Source organism: Gymnogyps californianus, chromosome 4 (assembly GCF_018139145.2).
Source record: "Gymnogyps californianus isolate 813 chromosome 4, ASM1813914v2, whole genome shotgun sequence".
NCBI classification, from domain to species: domain Eukaryota; kingdom Metazoa; phylum Chordata; class Aves; order Accipitriformes; family Cathartidae; genus Gymnogyps; species Gymnogyps californianus.
The window spans coordinates 36,295,177-36,318,065 of record NC_059474.1 but is presented as its reverse complement, the minus strand read 5'-3'; the positions used below and the strand labels follow the sequence as shown (position 1 = coordinate 36,318,065).

The 22,889-nt window shown below is 36.8% G+C and overlaps 1 protein-coding gene across 10 annotated transcripts in view; it reads right to left on the bottom strand.

The window, feature by feature from the left end:
- The window catches only part of SORBS2 (sorbin and SH3 domain containing 2), an 85,073-nt gene that overhangs the window by 39,738 nt on the left and 22,446 nt on the right, over window positions 1-22,889 (bottom strand). For 4 of the 10 annotated variants that reach the window (XM_050895340.1, XM_050895341.1, XM_050895347.1 and 1 more), the window contains 6 exons: window positions 21,155-21,299; window positions 18,607-18,782; window positions 13,369-13,435; window positions 12,221-12,265; window positions 10,822-11,008; window positions 7,631-7,745 (listed from right to left, as the gene is read on the bottom strand). In XM_050895340.1, the coding sequence (XP_050751297.1) occupies window positions 7,631-7,745; window positions 10,822-11,008; window positions 12,221-12,265; window positions 13,369-13,435; window positions 18,607-18,782; window positions 21,155-21,299 (735 nt within the window). Of the gene's footprint in view, window positions 1-178; window positions 263-7,630; window positions 7,746-10,821; window positions 11,009-12,220; window positions 12,266-13,368; window positions 13,436-17,785; window positions 17,810-18,606; window positions 18,783-21,154; window positions 21,300-22,889 lie in introns of those variants that run through there. The other 6 variants (XM_050895343.1, XM_050895348.1, XM_050895345.1 and 3 more) reach the window with 4 other exon arrangements.

The following is a 22,889-nucleotide window of genomic DNA, read 5'->3' as shown; positions in this document are numbered from 1 at the left end:
AGGGTCCACTTGAAAAATAATAGTTATATGCATAAGATGACTTTATCGACCTTTCTCAAAAAAAAAAAATCATATTAACTTTACTGGCATATGTTTGCTGAATTTGGTAATTTGTAAATTCCTCGTTATAAAAATATTTTTCCTAATGTTTAAATATTAATATTCTGTCCTCACTTACCGGACGTCCAAACTCCAGTTCTGAAAAGAATTTATACCAGGATTCATTTTCTAAATCTATGTCATCTGGGTTTATGCGATCAGTCTGGAGCAGTTGTGAAGGAAAAGGGAAGGAAAAGGCACACACTGAGCAAAGTGCTAGAAATGCCATGTCACTTTAACAACAAACACACAAACACAAAACAAATACGGGGAAAGGAATGGAATAAAATCAAAGAATGAAGATGGTATTTAAGATAGAGAATATTCTTGTTCAAGAGCTGTCATTGACTGGTAGCTTTAATACTTTTCTTTTTGTTGCTGTTCTTCCAATGACTGGAAGACGTTAAACATTGTAAAATTACTCTTTTAAAGCTAAGAGGGCTCTTTGACCACTTTTGTAAACATCACTGCATTACTTAAGTACATTTAATGCTACTAAAGATTCCTTGTTAAGAAGATGGTTTCAATGATTGTCATCTTCAGCATAGGCAAGAAACTGCCCATCTGATCAGCAATAAAGACATAACTTCATCAGTATTGCTTTTGGTCATTCCTTGTCTTCTCACAAAGCATGTTTATTCTGGATCTTGCTGTCTTGAAGCAAGTGCCAAGCAGAGATAGACAATATGTATCAAGGAGGCATGACTATATTAAAAAGCCACTTCAGCATATGAAATGAAACTGGTATATTTTAAATCCTATGATCAAAAAATAGGGAACAAAAAATTATGCATTCCATATTTGTTTTAGCAGTATTTTGTAATGACTTATCTCCCACAGCCTTGTTGACATAGTGAAGCATTTTTTTCCACAGTGAAATACATTGTTTTCATCTGAAAATTCTCACAGCAAAGGGATAAAGTAGCAACTGAAGATGGCATTAAGAAAATTCTTCAATGAACAGAAGAATAATTGACAGATTTATTCAAGTAGCATGAAAACATGACAGTGCAAAACAGTAGAGCTCCCAATGGGATATCTAATCAACTGTAAACTTGGCTGCATTAATTATTTTCTAAATAGCTCCAGTTCCTTTGTAGGATCTGATGCAAGCTGTCATGCAGCACAGAATTACACTGAACTGTTGGCTTAAAGATCTCTGAAACAGAGAAAGCCTCTTGTTAAAGATATTTCTGAATTTAAAATCTGGTCCTCCATAACTGTAATTATCAGAACTTAGACACTAATTATGGTGTGACCTAGAAAGCAATCCTCAACAAAGACGACAGGGTCCTGCATAAAGAATGATACTGGTGATTAAGTACGTAACGCTTTTTCCTCCTGAGTCAAGCTGTCACCAATACACCAGAGCAATCACATACAGCTATTTCTGTTTTTTTGCAAGAGATAACACTGTGCTCTTGACCATTTCAGGTAATTAAACATCTTACAGCACTTTTCCTTGCTGCCTTTGATGTTACTGGAACAGACTGCCAACTTTGCTCTATTGAAAGGTCAACAACCCTTTTGAACTACCGTGGTGCTCACATATCTATGAGCTGTTCATGCAATATCTGGACACCAACTGTTTTATAGATTTATCTTCACAATGTCCCTTTCAAGTAAGGGAAGTATTATTCCTGTGAACAGAGTGGGAAGTGAATGCCAGTGATGAACAACTTGCTGTGCTCCATAGCAGGGTTAGGAAGTGAAGCTGCTCTGGAGTTTTGCCCTTACATTTCCACCATCCACAGCCGTAATTCAGCACTACTGACGACAACTGTTTCAACTCAACTATACATATCCAAGTCTTTAGCAGAAAAACACCACTGAAATTAGTTTCATGAACTGACCAGTAAAGATTTGTGACCTTAATAGAGACTATAATTGATTCAAAAAACAACATGTGATTCTCTTCTACAGAGAGATGAAGGCATGAGAGCAAAAAATGAGATTCACAATGCAGAAGATAACTTCAACTTGATCCCCATTACCGAGAATGCTTGGTGTATTCAGAGTTTTTTGCTTACCTTAAAAAAAACCCCAAATTTAGATCTGGATAATCTGAGAAGACAATACTAAACAACTGCTTTTTCATCATTTTTCCAAACTAAGTTACAGTATGTTGAAATATTTATAGCATGTTTTCATCTTTACATTGTACCAATGAATTAATTTTCACAGAAATGTTAATATCAACAATTGGGTGCATCTATATTAAATAAATAAATAAATCCCTTGAAACGCATATGGTGTTGAAATTGTGGAGCTGTTGGCACTACAAATCCAAGCCTACTGACATTACTTGCTTGGGTGGTGAGCATCAGCCTTGTGAGCCTCAAGGTCCCCTGGATAGCAGCAGCCCCACACCTACACATTGATGGACCGGTGTCCCTTCTTGCAGGGAGCCAGAACATGCTGTCAGACCAGCTGGGCTTCCACCCAGCTAGCCAAGGAGATAAAAATGAGAATCGGATTTGGCTTCCCTTTTCTCTTCAAATACTTTTGCAATTAGCTGAAAGCTTAACCCACCCCACCCCCCGCACTTCTGCTTGTAAAGAAAAAGCTAGAAATAGTGTATTTTATGTAGTGTCTAAGTTTTTGAGTCCTCCTCATGTAGTAGTGTGCAAATAAAATGAGAGCATAAGAAAGTGTGTAAAGCTAACTCCATGCACACAAGTCCTACTTCTATTTACAGCTTGAACCGCAGAGGGCAGCAAACAAAAAGAAACTGAGCACTAAAGTCTGCAAGTTCACTGCTGCCTGGCAGTTCTAGAGAGGACTCTGCATTCACTGTGCTACCAAGATCAATACATAGGCAATTGATTTCGCTTGCCTTTCGGATTCAATTTTGCTGATAGACCTTTTTGTATTATCTCCCCTTCTAAGAGACTTAAAATGAACAAATCATTTTGACTGAAAAAACTGAACTCGGCTTGGTCTCACAAAGTACCTCCCAAACTGCTTCAATAGAAGGAAAAGCAATAAAGTAAATTCCCTTTTTATGACTTGTCAGTCAAACCAAGTCACGTTCCTGTACTCTAACCTTCACCTAGTCATTTACTAACATTTTCATTACTTGTTGAAAATATACTACTAAAGACCAGTAAGTAACTTCACTCTCTTTGCCTTTTGTATCAGATGGTCAACACAGCACTGCATCAACATACTCAAGTACTGAAGAACACTGTCATTTAAAAAAATTACATCTATAGTGTTGCATGCAGCTTTGCCTGTGCTTGGTTTGATATACACAAGTAGACATTCGCAGGTAATAATCAAAAGTGTGCATTTAAATTGGTGAGTTAAATGGTTCTTATACTATCTGCATGGTCAAATTAATATTTTGCATTTGCAAGTTCAGATACCATACTGAAGCCTCTTTGGAACGATGGACTGAGATGTCTGTTGTAAATTTGGCTTTGGCATTTTATTAGCTCTAAAGCGTTTGCTTTTCCTTTTCCTTTTCTTGGACTACTTTTAAATAGCTGTTGTAGCTCCAAGTCCACTACCAGATTGACTTAGTCTCTCCATATCTTTATGAGAAGACATATTTTTTAAATGTCATATCAAAACATACCTATATAGAATTTCTGATTTCTTTTTAAAACATGCTGAGAAATTTTTTTCAGTTGACAAAGTATTACTCAGGTAACTCAACTAACACCGAGCAGAATATTCTAATAACCAGCTTGAGATGTGAAAGGTGACCAAACTTGCATATTCTAAAGAAAATTTCGAATTTTCCACTACAGTAAAAAAAAACAAACCCCAAACCAACAGATGTACAACAGGCTGCAAGCCCAGTCTATTTCTGGTATTTGACAAAACAGTAATATTTTTTAATTTATTCTGATCATGAAATCCTCTTGCATATAAACTCAGTAGAAAATTTGTATACTGAACATATATAAAAAAATCTAGAACTAAAATTTAACCTGAGAGTTTTATCTGACTAGCATATGTGTACTTTCATGCTTAGACTAAAACACCTAATGAAAATAAAGGCATCTATTGCTTGTACCAATTTTACAAAGTCTTTCTTTACAGCAACACTAAGATTTTTCCTTGCTTGTTTTATTGTAGAAATAGAGAAATGTACATGTATGAAGGAATTACTTCACATAACAAGGTGGAAACTCGTAAAGAATAAAAATTTAACTTCATATTCATATCAGTAAGATTAAATTATTACACTGCAATTTACTTATTCATTGAAAGTAAATATCCATTTTAGGAAACAAATCCATGGTTCAGATGGTATTAGAGAAAAAGAAGAGTGTTTTATTGAACTGTAGACATTGGAGATGGAAACATACATCAGAACAACTTATATACCACCTTATCAGTGCTATGTTATTAGAAGAAATGGTAACGTTTTACAGGCTTATTGAAATAGGAAAAAAGGAGCTGCCACATCATTGCTTGGAAGACTATTCAACAGCTTAGTGTCACTTTCTTTTAGCTGTAATCTCAAAGGGCCAAACCCAAGCCTCTCCTTTTTGTTGATGTTTTATACTCTTACAAGTTCAAATTACAGAAGAAAAAACATTAATTTCCTGTTTCATGACAGAAGGCTGCTACATGATACTGCAGCTTGAAATAACACTCATCTTTTTATATCCATTACAAAGATAATCATCTATCCCTAACCAATCTATCCATTTAATGTTTATTACTAGGTCATTTTTTTTAGGTTTATTATTTCTCACATTCTTTTGACCTACTGAATAAGGATCTGCTGAATAATATTTCCCACTAAATGTTAGTTTTACACTGAATCTCATTTTATTATATTCTTCCCATGTTTCTAACCTCCACATTAATCACAACTGGTTCCAATGTAGTACCTAACATCAATAAACGGAATGCTGACCTTTCAAACCTCATCTGCCCTGTTTATTATCATATAAGGTAGCTGTAAATATTTTTTCTTTTTTTTTTTCCCCCCAGATCATTTTGCCATCAAAACTGCAATCCTGTAGACATGGAAATTATTTAATTTCAGCAAAAAAAATTTTAAGATTTGGAGTGCTGGAGAAACTCCCTTTGACTTTTTGGTCTTGGCAAAATTAATGAAGTAAGAATTTCTAGTTCGGGTGCTATAAATGTCCATCTTTTACAATATTAATGAACTATATTTATTTTTATATTCCATATTTTGATTAATATTTTCTTTCAGTATCATCAGAACAATTTTTCAGACATTAAAAATGAAATCTTTTGAGATTATCAAGATGAAAGACTTAACTCACGCAATACTGACACAGTTGAGAATTTGGAGTTTTCATCTGAATTTGGAACTAATGCATTGTTTTCAGATGTCAGCTTTGCCTACACACACGGAAAAATCTCTTGACCTACTCTGCTGATCATCCTTTAAGAAGTTGTGAGTTTTGCTTTCCATATATCATTCAATGAACACAAGGAAAGTAAATGCTTCAGTGAAACCAGATCTTTTTCTTTTTGTAACATGGTCCAAAGGAAGTATCTAAATACATAAAGCTAAACATCATCTTTATCAACAGCAAAAATTCCAGACTGATAAAACTGTGATAGCTCACTTCAACTATTTTTATATCAGTTAATAACATTACAGTAGCGTCAGCACAACTTTCATCTCTTGTATTCTACATTAATTCCTGTTTTCCAATCTTTTACAGCTCTGAATCATACATAAACAAAAAATCTCTCCATTCTGTCCATGAATATTTCCTCAGCTTTTAAAATTTATTCCACAAAGAGATGTTTCTTTGTATTTACATCAGCTAAGTCTAAACTTCTAGCCTAAGCTTCAGATGATAAAGTGTGATCTTGCCCTTGACTGATGGTGCTCAGTAAGTACAACGTGACTAAGGCTTTTCTGCATGAAAATATTTTAAGGACTAAATAAAGCTCAAAATCCAACCTCTTGATTGAGAACATCAAAAATAAGATGCATAAGCAAGTTAAAAAAAAGGATTCAGGAACAGTCAGCAAAGCTCACTTTTTTGTCGTTTCATTAGTTTGCTAAAATTGAAAAATTGTATCTATGATCATATTCATCAGCACTGCAATTCCTAGATGAATTATTTTTTTCACATTGCATTAGTAGAAAATGTAATTTATTAGAAAAGTGATGCCATTCTTGAAACATCACTGTAATTTTCTTATTTTTAACTTGAATCTGCTGTTATTCTTTGGCACTGGGAAGGCTGGTAAATGACCTCAGCGTGTATAATGCAGCCACAGCAATCAAAAAAGTGCTCAGAACAAATGCCATCACCTTTTAAATAAAATTATGTTAGGTTCATCTTCACAATAAATACTAAATCCCATTTAATTGTATTGATTAATTAGCAGTTCGTATAGAAATGCCAATTTCCTCTTTGAAAAATGCATCAGTTCTGCAAGAACTTAACTTCACAGAAACACAGCTTAGTATTTTCTAGCTAACAAAAATTATATTCCTGCAAAGACCACAAAAACACAAGGGAAAGGTGCTTAGTACAGGTGTTTCACACTGCTGACATACTACATATTCTGGAATTCAATTATTTGCTTAATTTATTTTAAATTAGTAAAATAAATTCTGTGAACAAGCATGTAATACAGTAACACAGAAGCAAATAATAATCCAGTATTGATTACATAAACCCCTTCTTTAAAACTGGACTTCCTCAACCATTTCACCCTCAAAGTAAAAGACCAAGGAAAGAAAATATTGCCATTGATATGTAACAGTTTTCCTAAAATAATGAAGTATTGAGATAGCACAAACGTAAATTAGAAAGGCTGGGTGAATGTGTCTCTCAGCAAATGAAAACTTCTGTTAATGGTCATTTTGCATGCATTAAGCATAGCTTTATCAGACATGCTTGTGAAAAATTCCATAATAGCAATCACTATTCAGAAAGCAGGAATAAAGACTTCTAATTACACGTTAACGTACACTCAGTAATCACAGAGTAATTGAGGCTGGAAAGGACCTCCAGAGGTCATCTAGTCCAACCTCCTGCTAAAAGCAGGTCTACTCAGATCAGGTTGCTCAGGGCTGTGTCCAGGTGAGTCTTGAACACCCCCAGAAATGGAGGTTCCACAGCCTCTCTGGCTCAGCCTTGACCAGTATTTGACCAAAATCTCCCTACGTGTACAATTAGGCACATCCTGAAAATGCGAATAGTTTATTTTTATGCATTAATTAATCAGATATCATATGTGCTGTTAATACTACTGAAAATGAGTGCTGGAGATGCATGCCAATTAGAAAAAGCAGTTTCCATTAATTCACAGTTCTGCTCATCATCCATTAGGTTTGCACAGTGGTGGTTTGATTTCTTGGAAATACCAGAAGATACAAGTTTAGCAAATAAGCCAAACCCACATTTTCAACACAACCATCAGGAAAGAGCAAAGACAAATTGCTGCAAAATCATATTTAAAAAAGGACCTTCAATATTCATCTAAGTAGTTGTAATCAGTAGTAAATAATAAAAAGACGACCTCTCACCAAACCTCTTACTGTATTACCCATTTCACTTATGTGTCTTACCGGTCTTTCATGTTCAAGGATTGATGACTTTCCCGGCTCATATTCAAAAATACTTCTTGGTTCAGAACGGAACTTGCGGGTATCTACCTTTCTGTCAGGGGGATCCCAGTCATTTCTGAATAACAAATACGAGCAATTGAGTTAATTTACTGTCATCGCCATCTGCTTTACAGCTCCATGCAAGAGAAACACGCAACACCAAATGAATTTCAGCATGGTTTCTCCTTCCAGATTTCAGTTGTGAAATGTCTGGCCTAGCATCCCAATGTTTTAACCACTGTATCATCTTAATCTGTTTACAGCAGGTATATTCAGTATAGCAGGAAAAACACTAGGGATATCCAGCCTATGTGATCACTCACACTTTTGTTACAACTGGTAGACCAGTTTAAAAACTTCCCTGACATACTGTGTCAAAATACCATGACATGCCTTCTCAAATTGCAGATTTCCTATACTTGTTTTATGCACTATACTAATATAGGCAAGTGGTAGATATTTTTGTCATCACACAATATGATAGTAAGTCCATATTGAAAAAGTTACAAAATTGTCTGAGACAAAAAAATGAGGAATTTTTTTTAAAAGACTGTGAAAATCTAATAGATGCTCTTTATCCTGATCTGTAGTAGAACTGCTCCTGAATATCCCTGTAAGCAGGATACCGTTTCCTTGGAAATTCGAACAGATAAACAAGAACAAGAATTTGGCAGTTGACTTTGGGACGGAAATTTATCCATTTTCTCTATAATTATAAATTTGCTTTCAATTTAATAGCACTATGCAAAGAATAAGAAGTAACCCCTACTACTCTATTTTTTCAGTAATTTACCGTGTTACATTAATAGCTACCTACACATTTTTGAGGGATAGTTAGCTAGTTACTATCACAGTGAGAGCTGCCTTTTCATGGCAGTTTTTGTAGTCACTACTCACATTGCATTTGGAAAACTGTAGCTCACACATCTTTTTATTTAGCTCTGTGTAAAATGACCCACTAGTAACTCAAAAAATGGGGGAAAGGAAAGGGGAAATCCTGTCAGCTATTGTCTGTATTTACAATAAGAAAGAGCATACACTGATTAAATTCTATCAGTTCTATCAACCTTTCTGATGTGACTTGGTTTGATGTGACCTGACATAATAAGGTACGTGTCATGTGTCTTAAAAAATTCTATGGGGTAGCTTTTGTTTACAGTATGTTTGTGAGTGCAATTTCTGGGACACAGACACCTCTATTTATAAAATGCCCTACATTTCAAGGGAAGTAGTTCTACACGGCTCTATTGTTTATCTTCACTGAGGAAAAAATCCATTTCAGAGCAGAAAAGGTTGTATTTTTTGAGGATGAACAGGAAAATAGAAGTGTTCTGATCAAGTTGCATTATCCTGCAAGTCACTGAAGAAAAAAGGATGCTACTGAAATTCTGATTCACACTCGGTTCACTTAATTTACAACGTTTACGTTTAGCCTGTAATCCATTATGGACTATGTTAATGCAAACCATATCTTGCCTCCCAGCTATAAAACTGTGATACATGTGGACCTAAGCCTCTTATGTGAGATTTTAAATACTCAGGCTTTATAGGCAATTAAAAAAAGAATCTCCCAATGGCAGGAAAAGATTGACAAGCTATAGCTGTCAGCAGCAGGCAAAGCGTAACTAACGTGTTTGGCATCCCCTGGCCTGGAGAACATAGATTTCCACTGCCTGTCTTATCATGCAGGAGATTAGAAGGAGAGGCTAAACATCCAAATTCAGTGCTGAAGCGGTTATTTTCAAGCTTGACAAAAGGAACTGTATTAGGCCTCAGCTTCTGTGACCAAGGCATTTGGCCTAGCACAGGATGACAACTCACAGAACTTCAGAGATCAAAGCTAAGCAGATCTGCATTTTGGTGCCTTGCTAACAAAATCTACGCTTCCGTATGACTTGCTAACAAAATTAAAACCTCATGGCCTTTGGGAGGTAGCCCAACTCTAACCCCTAGCATTTCCTCTTGACAATCTGCCTTCAGCAACAGGAGTAGCCAAAATCAGTAACCATTGAGCAATCTCATTTTCCTCCGCAACATGTGTATCTGCTGGATTACCTTTTGGATTGCCACTACCTACGAATTTTTCAAAAAGCCATAGTCATAGTCTTAATTTTAAACACTTAGTATGCTCTTTTCTCATATTTTATGCAAACTGCAAATTATTTTAAACTGCTTAATATAATTCAATTTCTACACATAAAAATGTTTACAATGTCCAAGCTGACAAAATGGGTAAATTCTGTTTTGTTGCTTGAGTGTAACCAAGAAAGGTGGGCTTGTGGCCACAAATGGAACAAAAAATTACCCCTTTCATATATAAAATATATACATACATAGATACACATACACATATAAACATGTAATAACATAATATTATATTAACATGCAGTATTTATGAATATAAACACTAAAGAAAAAGCTTTTTGCTTGAGCTAGTAGCTACAGATATGCTGAAGAGTCTACAGAGTTTGTGCACAGGGCACTTTGCATGTTTTTATCGGAAGGATAAGCGTTTCTTTCCCAAGTTATTAAGTATTAACATTTTTTCAGACTGGACTCTAACCACTGGGATCTGGTTTTGTGCAGCAAGTTTAAAGCTGGAAAACCGTGAGAAAACTGAAATGCCCGTTTAATCTGTAAACACTTTCTTGGTCTACCAAAATGGAGATGGAGATTTAAAAAATGGGGATATAAAGCACTTCTGAGCTCTGTGGAAACGTAGGTTGACTGCTACACCCTTACAGTTTTGCTCTTCTTTGAAATTCAATTTACAACATCATTTAGATCCTTTCTTTTTGCTACTGGATACCATAAATGGCCTTTCCTACTCAGAGACTAACTACTCAAGACAGCTCCTAGAGCACTGACTGTTCTGAAACACAAGCAGGACAATCCAGCTAATGAGAATGAAAATCTTAATTGCTCACGGTGGTATCAGTTGTAAGAATAAGCACTTTAGCACATTGAAGAAATGGCAGCACCACGCATGATGCCCACACTACTGATGAAGATTACGCCTCATCACCTGATTGTCCCTTGAATAAAGCCCTTGAAGTCATATTATTCTATAGCTGCTATTTTATCCTTTGTGATATCCTGTAATTGGATTACTGTACATACCAAGAACACTTTTTGAAAATATGGTAACTTACTTTTCTGGTGTAGACCTTTCCCTCAGACGATGTGGTGGTACTGGAGGTGGCACATGTGGAGGTGGTAAAGGGGATGAGACCTTAAAGGCATCCGAGCTACTGTCAGAAGCGCTTTTAGACAACGGTCTGTATGTCTGCGTCTTTGCAGCTGGGTGTGCTTGAGCAGAGAACGATGGACTGTAGCTACCTAATATAAAACAAAACCAGAAACAGTCACAGCATGAGAATGAGTTTTAATAAAACACAACACGGAATGCTACAAGAACCCACAGTTACTCAATAAAGCTGCAAGGTTACAAAAATGTGTAAATGCATTTTTAAATGTACATTGCTGTATACTATGTAGCTCATTAGAATACTTTTTATATATTTCTACATAAAACTACAAACACACAGATAAAGTGCAGTATAGTTAAAATAAATTAATGATTAATTTGAGGGGAGGAAAAGTTAATGGCTGTATGTATCCATCAGAACTGTTAATGACAGCCTGTTATTAATCCCCAGGCTCATCCTGCCTTTCAGTTGTTCTATGTTCAGAAGGAAGAGAAGAGGCAGGAAATGCATATTTTTTTCATTGTTTTAGTAATTACTGTTAGTCTAGGACAACTAGGCAATAGCGTATCTTGAAGAGGATCACAAGAGTCCAAACAGATCTCGAACAACTGACCCACAACAAACGCTCTCAACAGTACACAAAAAGGCAGTACGAGAGCATGTCGAATGCAACAAACACTGAAATGGAAGAATTTTGAATGGTATTTTTGCACAAGGCACTCTGGGGGTTTTTGCACATATAGTCTTTCACACTTTCAGTTTTGTTCTTGTAAATAATTTTACCACGTGGTTATAATCTTCTGAAAGACACAACAATTATATACCTATTAGATGAATATGTCTTTCTTGCTAAATAACATCAACACCAGTGCCTATAGCAAAAATGAACAGGAGCATAAAACAGTCATCTTTATCAGGCACTCTAACTGCATATTTTAAAAAAGTGCTTTCAGTACAACCTTTTTGTCTTCCCATCTATGTAATCAGCATTTGTACTTTCACATAGTAGTTCCCTTTTCATTTTGATAAGGAAAGGAGGCTGGGTTACTCACAATCACTAGTGAAAATAAATGCAAAGTAATCAGAAACTACAATATTACAATGTATCCCATCTGCAGTAAGAGGCCCACAGCTGCAATTCATTTCTGTGGTAAGAATGAAACCAAAATTGAACTTCGTTTCATTTGGGAAAAAAGGCATGAAAAAACACCAACTGAGATCAAACAAGACAATAGAAATTGTTTATATAAGCAGTATAAAAGCAAGCATGAATAGTTAACTACCCCTGTTACTTGCTGACATTAACAAAAGACTCATTTTGAAGTAAGGGAATAATTCCTACCAGTACTGTATGCATATGCAGTATTATACATGTCTGTGTCGTCATCTAGAAAAAGAAATATGCATGTTACAGTAGTGCAATACGTGCCAGTTTATCACAGCAATGCAGCTTTGTTTTTGCAAATACAAACAGAAGAAGGGTAGGTAATCAAGCGCTGTATTTCTTTTCCTCATCTCATAGGTGTTTTCTGAAGACTCTTTCTTCCCGTTATACTTACCATAGGCTATTTTTACAATCTTATTGGTAAAATGGTATCTTCTTGTCACGTCACCCGTACTGTGCACTTACTGGTTAGCACCGAATTGCAAATTACAGCTTTTTGTCTGTTCTTCTCCCTTCCCCAACCTCAATTTCTTTCTTTTGTCAGCTCTCCTCTACTAGAGACTATTAAGTTGCTGTTCCTATCACAAAAAGCAACCTCAAATATCTACTATGTGACTAGTGCTCAAAATAGATCTTGTAAGCCAAAATTTTCCTGCTTACATTTTTTATTCTCCCCCTAATTCTGTATGACCATGCCGAATACAAGCTCTACCTCAGGCAAATAAAGTCTCCTTCCTTCCGGAGGTGTAATAAGCATAATTGCCCTTTATACAGTTTCTTCACATCCTTGGTGACAATCATGGTAAAGGATGTTAAATCTAAAGCAAGTAATGTCACCAAAGCTCCATTTCAGCAAAACCAAATAAGACATTCTATGAGAAAAATGCAATTCAGACAGAAAGTGTATCCTCAAACCAGCCTGTTTACTAGCCCATGCTGTTCTAACACATGAGCTCTCCAAAAGAAAGCTGCTATGGTAGGAGATCTACAGTGGCCAATTTCTCATCCCTCAAGCTGGAGATGAGGATCACTTCGCTGAGCTCCCCAGTGACATGGAATCATACTGGTTGCATACCTATTCTAACCACTTTAATTTTTATTTAGTTTTAGTAATAAAATAAACCCATTAGAAATTTTCAGCCTTTAGCAGAGGAAAATAGCTCTCTCCACAGTAAAATCTATCATCCAATTTACCCATTTGATTTGATTCATTATCTGACACTTGGTGAACACTTGTATTTTCACACAGCAGACAATCAAAATGCAGAAAAGCGCATTTTTTAATACCACTGAGAATCACCCAGCCAAGACAAAAGCATACTTACCAGGCTTATGAACCATATGGATTTGCTTGAACATTGTCTTGTACCAATCCTTTGGCCTGTCAACTGTCTAAATAAAATACAGTTTTTAACAATTAACAAAAAAATAAAAATACCTGTGTGTACAGATCTGATCAGACATTTAATGTTATTCTGGACACAAAGTCTATTATGTTTTGTCCCCTAGTTAATATAATTATTTTCATACCATCTATTTCAAATGGTGTATTTATGATTTTCATCTAGGAATTCCTGTAACAAGTTCTGGAAGACACTGAAGACTGAGTCAGTTTTGGACTCTGATCTTGGAGGGTACAATGGTTAGGAACATAGGAATTAGTGCCGGATCAAGAGTTTATCTTCTTAGTGCCCTATATTTGACAACGATGAATGCTAGATACTTTACAGGAAAATACAAACACCTCAGCAATTACATGCGTGTAAGAAGAGCTTCTTTTGAACTCCTGGCAATTTGCAACTTAAATTATCTTCAAAATGTAATTCTTAAGTAATGCAGAAAAAGTTTGGAATACCACTGAGAAAAGAATAAAGACAACTCTATATTTAAGAGTTAATGTTTGGATTGTAAACAAACAGTATTTCCTTTTATCAGTTTTAAATTCCCTTTCCAGGCAACTTAATTTTAACTTATTTTTCTATTTTGAGAAAAGTTAATACAATATACCTTTCAATAACCACTCATTAAATTATACTTACCCTTACTTTTGTAAACTAAGCAATCCCTAAGTTCCCAAACTCTCCTCATATCAACATTTGCTCGTGCTTCTAATTGTTTTTATCTCTTACCCTTCTGCATTTCCTCTTTTGCTGCGATTTTCTTTGAGATAGGATGATAATATTTCAGAAAAGGAGATAACACAAAGGCAAACATGTTTTCAGTATTATTATTCTTAGGTCCTAAAATTTTACTTGTTCCACAGTAGTCAGAAAAGCAAAAGTTTTAATGCAGATGTTCAAAATTATCTTCAAACCTCATGGTGCACAGGGATAATTCAAAAGACCCCTCTTGATGTGCATTATCTTGCATTAGCTAATACTAAATCTGCAGTCACTCTGCCCACTCCTCTTTACCAAGAACAGTGAAAATCCACAAATTCTTCTCTACAAAATAACTGACAGATCTGAGTGTGTTCACCTGGCTCCATGCCATCTTTAGTGAGTCACACTTTTGCCCTAAATACTTGTTACAGTTACTGTACATAATTAATCTGTTTTCTTAACAATGATGAGCTCTTACTGTAAGGGACTAAGCAGAAAATGCTTCTGTATTTTGAGGAATCAATATGAGCTCTCATAAAATTGCTACTAAATGACATTTAAAAAAAAATTTGTTTAAAAGAAGAGCTGACAGTCAACTGAAGAACTCAGGGATCTGCTGGGGAAGACAGAAATTTAAGTGGCAGGTTATGCTTTTTACCCAGGCCTGCTTGCAAGAGATGAAGGAGATATAGTTTCATATCAAGATCAGGTCCCTTCCCCCACCTACCGACATTCCTGACTTCCACCAAAGAGAAGATATTCAGAAGCAGATTTGGACCATTTTAACATTGTTTCCCTAAAGGTATTAAACATCTATGCTAGCGGAACTCTGGTAAGAATAACTTAGCTGGATTTGAAACAAGTATGCTGTTTGGTGCTCCAAGATCATGTATGTTCAGAAGTTTACAGGAAAGTCCAGAAGGTCTGAAGGAATTCATGCTGATGGGCATAACCTCCGTGGTACTCCTCATTTCCCACAGCACTACAAACCTGCAATGGTCCCATGATACCGCAACAGCCTTTCTGATTGTATTGGGCCAAGAACAGCCTTCCAATAGAGCTTGAATCAGTGATAGGTGAATAGATTGGCATCAGTGCATAAATATTACTGCTATGACCCTACTGTTTGTCAAGGGACAAAGGTGCATAGATATCTCTTTGCCAGATCCTCCCTATCAGTCAGGTCCTCCACAAACCAACAGGAGGCTTCCACATAGAGATCACGTATGGAGAAGCTCCCACATGACCAGAGAAGAAGGTCTCCCAACATCTTTCTGGACATTTGAATGTTTTTCTCTCATCATCTCCCCCTCAACCCCCACCCTGGGATTTAAAGCTTCAGCCAATAATTTGGCTTTACATTATAAGCCAGACCAGATTAGTTAAGGAACAGAATAAATTCATTTTAAAATACGTTTTCTCAATTTATATTCACTAATCCCACATACCAACATTTGTTTGAGGAATTAGCAGTATTCACAATGCACCAAGCCATTCAGATGCCATCCTGCTTTACATACATTGTAATTGTTGCAATTAAATATTGGAACATGGTATCATCATATGTGAATGAACAATCAGCCAAATGGCGTGAAGAGTACATAAGAAGTATCTGCAGTTAGTACTTCGGGGAGTCCATAATCATTGCAGTATTCTAATAATCCATCAGAAAGTATGCAATTAAAGGAGGCATTTGTGACTTTCAGTGGACCTCCTGTGGTTTTTTTTCTAGCTGAAATATTACATCACTAAGTACTGAAAAGAAATCTGGTGGGACTTGATTTTTTTTTTTTTTCCATTCTTAGTAAATAGAGGCTTTTTCACTCTACAGGTTAATTTTGATTGTTAGACATGAAGCAATCATTTTGGACAGTCTAAAACAGTGAAGCCATACTGCTTTCCATGAATCTGTTTCCTTTCCTAGGACGCTGTCAGTGATAAACTCTGGTGGTGCCATTTGACTGAATGCTTTTCTGAGTGAACAGCATTTTACCCTCTCTTTTCCCAAGACTTAATTTTTAATGCCTTGGAATTTCACCATCTTTGGGGCAGGGCTTGGCATGGTGGCAGAACTTAACAATGATCTGAATTTTCAGGCTTCAGACTTGCACTTCCCAGAGCTGGCAGGAGCTCAAGTGGTATGGAGGGAATATGCTAACATGGGAGGGAGGTTCTGAGAGAAGGGCAAGGTTTATAGGAATCCTTCCCCTCTCATCAGCTTTGGACAGAGAAGGTTTGCAGGAATAGAAAGAGAAGAGAAGAGAACATCACTCTGCTTTCCTTGGCTAAACAGCTGTCACGAACCATGTTCTGAGAGTAAAGACAGACTTGGAGGAGACAACCACAGCTTGAAAAATCTCTCTACTACTGAAAAGCACTCCAAATCTGAAATACAGATACTCCCAAGTTCGTATTTACAAGCTTACCTTTGAGTAGCACAGTGTTTCGGAACACAGTGTGTATATTACCTATCACCCGTGAATCTGCATTTACTGCTTTTTTGATAGACTGTTGCCATTTTCATAAAGATGGACAAATAAGAAACTTTCAAACTTTGCATGCAATGATAAACTTAACTAATTTGGAAACTTCTTTCTCTCTCCAGATGGAGTGAGGCTGAACTTTCTGGGAGAAGATGCCTATTTGGATTGCTCACTGACCTTGGAGAATGAGCGAGTGGTATATCCTACCTTCTGTTCATGGGAAATGCAGTTATAGCACTTCTGCATGTTTCTGCATAGTACTGCACTCCTGAGAGGTGTCAAGGTGCAGCATATTTGAGTCTTTTGCTGACAACTATACCACCTTTGCTCTTACACGACTGGGGTACGCGGGGCTCAAATATACTTGTGCACATTTAAAATGCAATCTCAAATCAATATCTTGAAAACAATCTCACTTTCAGCTAAGTCCTAAGGAAGCAGAGTAAGGACACAAAGTGGCACACGAGACACACACTCACACACACATGCTAGCATAATCCTTTAACTCATATCTCATTGTGAGAATCATTTCTATAATAACAACTTTACAAGCCATAAGATATTTTGAAATTGAAACATAACAAAAACCAGAGGAAATCCAGCTGAAAAATGTCCTACTTCAAATTACATTATGTTTTTACGAGAATATCTGAGAGACTCAGACCATACAATCCAAAAGTTAAATATAGGTTGGCAGATTGCCAACTCAGTTAAGCACACTTGAGGGGGATTTCTGTTATAATCTTATATAACTGATATGCACCCTACTAGATCAATCTGCTATTAAAAAAAAGAACAAAAAAAATTACTTTATCCTATATAAAGCATAGGGACATATTTACTTAAAAAGGGGGTAGGAAGCTAGAGCATTGTTGCAAAGAAATGTCTTTTTAAAAGACTGTGATCGTATTACTTTTTATATCAAAAATAAAGCAAGAAATGCCAGAGTTTCCCCCCATTCTTATCAAAATTGTCCCCATCTTACCACTTATTATGAATTTTTCCTATTGCTTTTCTCCATCAATTCCTGATTTTCCCCCTAATTTTTCAATCCACTGAAGCAGTTATTGGCAATACAACACAGCCCCATATGTCAGTATTGGCAGAGAGAATACATCCAACAGCTGCTACATCCTTGCACTTCACAAAGACTTCACCTGCAAGGGCTCTGCCGCTTTCATCCTGGCTCCCACTCTTCTTACTCTTTCTCCGTCTAGCACAGCACTTCTTCTCCGGCTGGGAAGGCCAGTAAGCACTTCCTCTACAGACCTAGTGCAGCTGCCACTGTGCTCTCTGGACCAGCCAGAAGAGGCTGCCCTGACAGCAGACTGGAAAGAATGCTTCAGCATAGTGAAAACAAAACTCTTTAGTTCGACATCCTGGGACCGCTCAAGCAGTGACTAGTGGCAGATGATCAAAACTGCGCTAGTCACAATCAAAGGGCTTCCACGCTATTCGTTTACACGTCACTCAAGGACACAATGATTATATATTGCACTTCCACAAAAATGCTAGTCGCTTAGATTATTATCAGCACAAAACTATTCATTTCTACACTGCCCTGATGACATGAGAACCATTGCCCCAAACAATGCAGAAGCATGAGATTTTTATATATACACACATGTATATATGTATACTTACATGCATGCGTATATGCAGTATGTATAAACTTTATTTTATAAATAACAAAACAAATGCAATTACTGCATATCTCCCAAAGGCAAGAACTACAAGAGAAGCAAGAAAGAGACACAAAGTTTTGGCTACTTCTAATTAAAACTAGAAACATGAGGTTGCCCAATTATGCTCCCATCAGCATTCTCCTTTTCCGTCAACACACAATATTATATTCATGAGCTCGCTGATTACGCACACTGTATTCCACATTATATAAGACTAGAAGAATGTGAAAAACCCATTACCAACAATCAATTCATTGTATGAGTTCATACACAGATTCCCCAGAATTTCCTACCGTTCTAATTGCTGTAGGGATTCCAGATTCATCTACCGGGCCAATCCCTGCATAATGTGGAGCTTTAATGACTGTAATTTTTTTTTCTTCTTCTGAGGATCTACAGATTGGTATTGTACTGGTGGTGGTGGTGCTGCCAACAGTTTGAACATGCTGTGAGTATGTCTCTGTGGACTCTGTAAAAGTAACATGACAGAATATTGTATAATGATACAATAATCATACTTAGCAGTTATAACACCCTTCCCCATTTCAGTATGCTGTACAAAGACTGACAACATTCTTAACCACACACATATACAATACTTAAAAAAAAAAAAAATCATCTTAGCTAGGTCTTTGCCCTACTTAATGCTACATTAATAGAATTATAAACTTATTTAAGGACCAGACAGGCTATTCAACTCAGATCTTCTCAGATTAGAGGTACTTTTTCACAGCATCTTGCTCACAAAAAAAAAAAAAAAAAAAAAAGAAAAAACCCCACAAACCCAGCAAAATCTATTGAGAAATAGTGGCAGCAGCCTTTTTCCTAAAAATCAAACTCTTGCACCTTTCCTATCCATTCCTTGAAACTAGTGATATAATTTCAAAACTTCTCCCCCCCGGCCCAGTCCAGCACACCATAGAAAATTGCTGTTCTGTAAGTACAGCAATAGATTCCAAACAGCCCTCCACAAAGACTTATGTGATATGTGTTTAGAAACATTAAGTTTTGATGCATGAATATTTTTAAAAAACAAATTCTGACATACAATTTTTGTCCCTTAAAGTTATGTTGGTATGTTTGAGTGCCTCTACGTATAATCCATAAAAATGGACCTCAGTAACTTGGCATCTGTAGAGCTATCTGATGATCCACCTACAGTACTTTAGGTGAACTGTGCAGGCTGCTACTGGTTTGTGGTGACTTGCAATATTTCTACCCCTCTCCCCCAAGTCTTCCTTTATAATTAATGAAATTAATATGTCACTGTTACCATTTCCCTCTAAAATTCAGAGTCATTTATTTAACAAAAAACACCTCACTGCTGGGATGTGTCATGTGAAAATTTGTACTGCTGCAGATGATGTACTTCTTTCCTGTATGCAGGAAAGAGCTCTACTCCTTCATGCAGCATGTTTCAGTAAATTAGTGGGCTGCTATGACAAAGCATCTTTTTGTGCAAGAGCAGGTACAGTGCTTGTGAGACATTTCCACTGCAGGATAAATGAATGTAGGGAGTAAAAAGAAATATTCTAACGCTACTGGTGAAGATTACAATTGCCTTTCGTGTGACATTAACATCCTTTGATTCTTCTGAAGCAAAATATTTGAATTGTAATATAAATCAGCAAAAGGAGCTCTGGTGACTGAAAGCTCTAATTTTAATTTGAATATTTCTGCTCACTCCTACTGCAGAGAGCTGGATTTGGCATGGCTGTTTCAGCTGTTTACTCAAGTTTGAAATCCTGTAAATAATCCAGTGCTACACATATATGGCGAGGGGCAACTCTGTGTGGCAAACGTCTGAATATTTGGGCCTTTTTCCCAAAATGCATGATGTTAAATTTAGAAAACATTTTGGATTTGATCCTTCATTCTTCATAGGCCTCAAACTGAGGCCATCAGTGGGATTTTTACACGAGCAAGGAGAATTAAATCAGGCTGTTATTGTGGAACACAGAGCTTCAGCATCATACAAGGGTAAAAGTCATGGGAAAACACTTTACTTATTTCAGGTATATCCAGAACAGAATTGATAGGCCTTTAGATCAGCAAACTAGAAGCAATCAAAGAATCTAGAATTCTGGGATGTGGAGAAACCCACATATACAGTTTTTGTACTTATCACTATGATAGGGCTAGCAGCATTTGTCGAAGCTGTAAGTCTCAGAGCGAGAACTGTCACCTAATTTCCCCACACGCACAACAAAAAAGTAAACTCCAGGATCACATTCAAATTATTTTACATGTATAGTCTTATCTGAATATGCAAAACACTAGTAGAAAAAGCAGCAAGCAAATGACTGTTCTGGCATATACTGGCAAAGCGCCTTTCTAAGGCTGATCATGTATTTTTAAAAAAAATTTAACAATGCCCTACAAAAAGAAATCCATAAACAAATTATAGATTGACATGGCTTTAGGTTTTTAAAAGTCCAGAGCCCCTCCCTTTGTTAGCAGTATTTCTACTGAAGATTATGGAAGTTGCGGGGAGAACCAATGTACAAAGTTGGCCCTTGGTTTCTTAAGGCAAAATCTGAAGGGGCTGCACAGGTTGAGCTCTTTTGATATATGCTCTTTCCTCAGTAAAGGTAGTAGAAAGGTGGCAAAAGGTCACTCTTGCACACGTAAGTAATAAAACTTAACAGTAACTCCAGTTCAGGATCACTACTGTATCTAACAATAAATGCTATTATTTTTTTGCATTTACTTCCCAAGGTAGATAAATAGACAATACCTTCATTATGGATGTGAAGCACTCTGCAATTGTTTGCAGTCTTCGCTACATGAATTGGAATATGTTGCGTAATGTATAAAGCAAACATTCTGTGTGAGGCTTACCCATCATCCTGCCATGCTGCATGATAACAATGTTGGAATTGAGTGAAGCTGGTGGAGGGTAAGCTGAAGAAGGGGAAAAAGGCCTTTGAAAGTGACTCACTGGGCTGGCAGCAGTGCCAGAGTTCCCATTCACCGTGATCTGAGCCTGAGAGAAACAAAACAATATCCCATTAAACTACACACAAAGCCCTCCGACTGCCATCCCAAACAAAGAGTGATCCAAGACTGTCATCCACACAAAAATTACCAGTTGTCAGGTACCTAGCCATAATGGCATCTGCATTCACTGAAATACAAAACTCATCACAAGGGGAGCAGAATGTGTTCCTTATATACCTTGTACCTCCCCGCTTCTCTCCTTGTATGTGCTGTCTGTGAAGCATGCTGAAGTCATGGGAAGGTGACAGAAAGAGCACAGTCAAGGCAATGAAGATGGCACAAACAAGGTCTGCAGAGGTCTGACAGCAATATATAATGAAGATGGCAGTAAAAGTTCCTCTCATTGTGTGACAAATGCTGCGTGCCACAGATCACTCACTTCAAGAGACATATTCCCTTAATGCACATGCTCAAGCCCTATTGATATTAATGGGAACTTCTGTGCAGATTGAAGGCAAAAGTCTCATTAAGACTAGCTAAGGAGAGTGAGCCAAGGCTTCTTTAAAAAATGGAAGCCAGCTGGAGTGACTATGGGACGCTGATATGTAATCTATCACAATAAAAATAAATAGCACCAATAGAAAAAAACCTACAACCACAAAACAACAGAACAAAATCAAATAAATAACATGGGAAAGCTAAGTAAGCTGGCAGTATAGCAGCATCACAAGCTTTAGTCACAAGAGGTACTTTTGAAACAATCTGCTTCCCTGCCCCCAGGTTTAGAACCCCCACATCTGGGCTGTAGCATTTTTATGGGGAGTATTGCAAGGATCAGAACAGAGATATTGAGAAAGCATTGAATGAAATGAGAGGGTAGTGAATATTTCAGCAGAAAAGGGAGGGAAGCTCTCTGTAACATCTCTTCTAATGCAGAAATGTTTCCTCTCTTAATGAAGTCAAGAACCAAAATGTAAACTAAGGTGGCTTTTCTCACACCATCCTCCCCTCCAAAAGAACTTGGAGCTGTAAGAATACAAAAGCTACATGAGCTCAAAGATAGCATTTCAAGAGGTATGAAGCCATGTTTTCAGATGAGGTTCCTAGATGAGGCCAGCCATCTCTACCCTATTTCAGGGGTTCACCCATTCTCTTTTCCTGCATATTGTCTTTTTGGGAAAGCTTGTTTCTAGGGAAGGCAGGGTGCAACTATGTTCAGAACTTTACACCTTTACACTCATTTACTATGGCTTTTGTTTCTCTGAAGAGAGGAACAGAACTAGTGTGAGTTCTCTGTAGACTGGAAAGCTACTCCTATGAATTTCTGTAATAAAAAATTAAGATATTCCTGTGAGGGGCTTTACCAAATAGCTGGGTTAGACAGTAAGGCTCTTACACTAAGTAGTACACAATATTATGAAAACAGGATCCACACAAGTAGCTGATGAACATCAGTCATAAATGTATATGTGGCACATCCATATATGACATTTTTGGGTTTGCTTCTAAAGGTTTTAGAGAGGATATCAGCTCAGCTATAATTTCTTAGTTCCTAATGACTTCCTCTTTGAGGAAAGTTTCCGTGAAGGTGGCTATTGCATTTGTTTATCTGATGCATCTTGCACTGGTGAGAGGG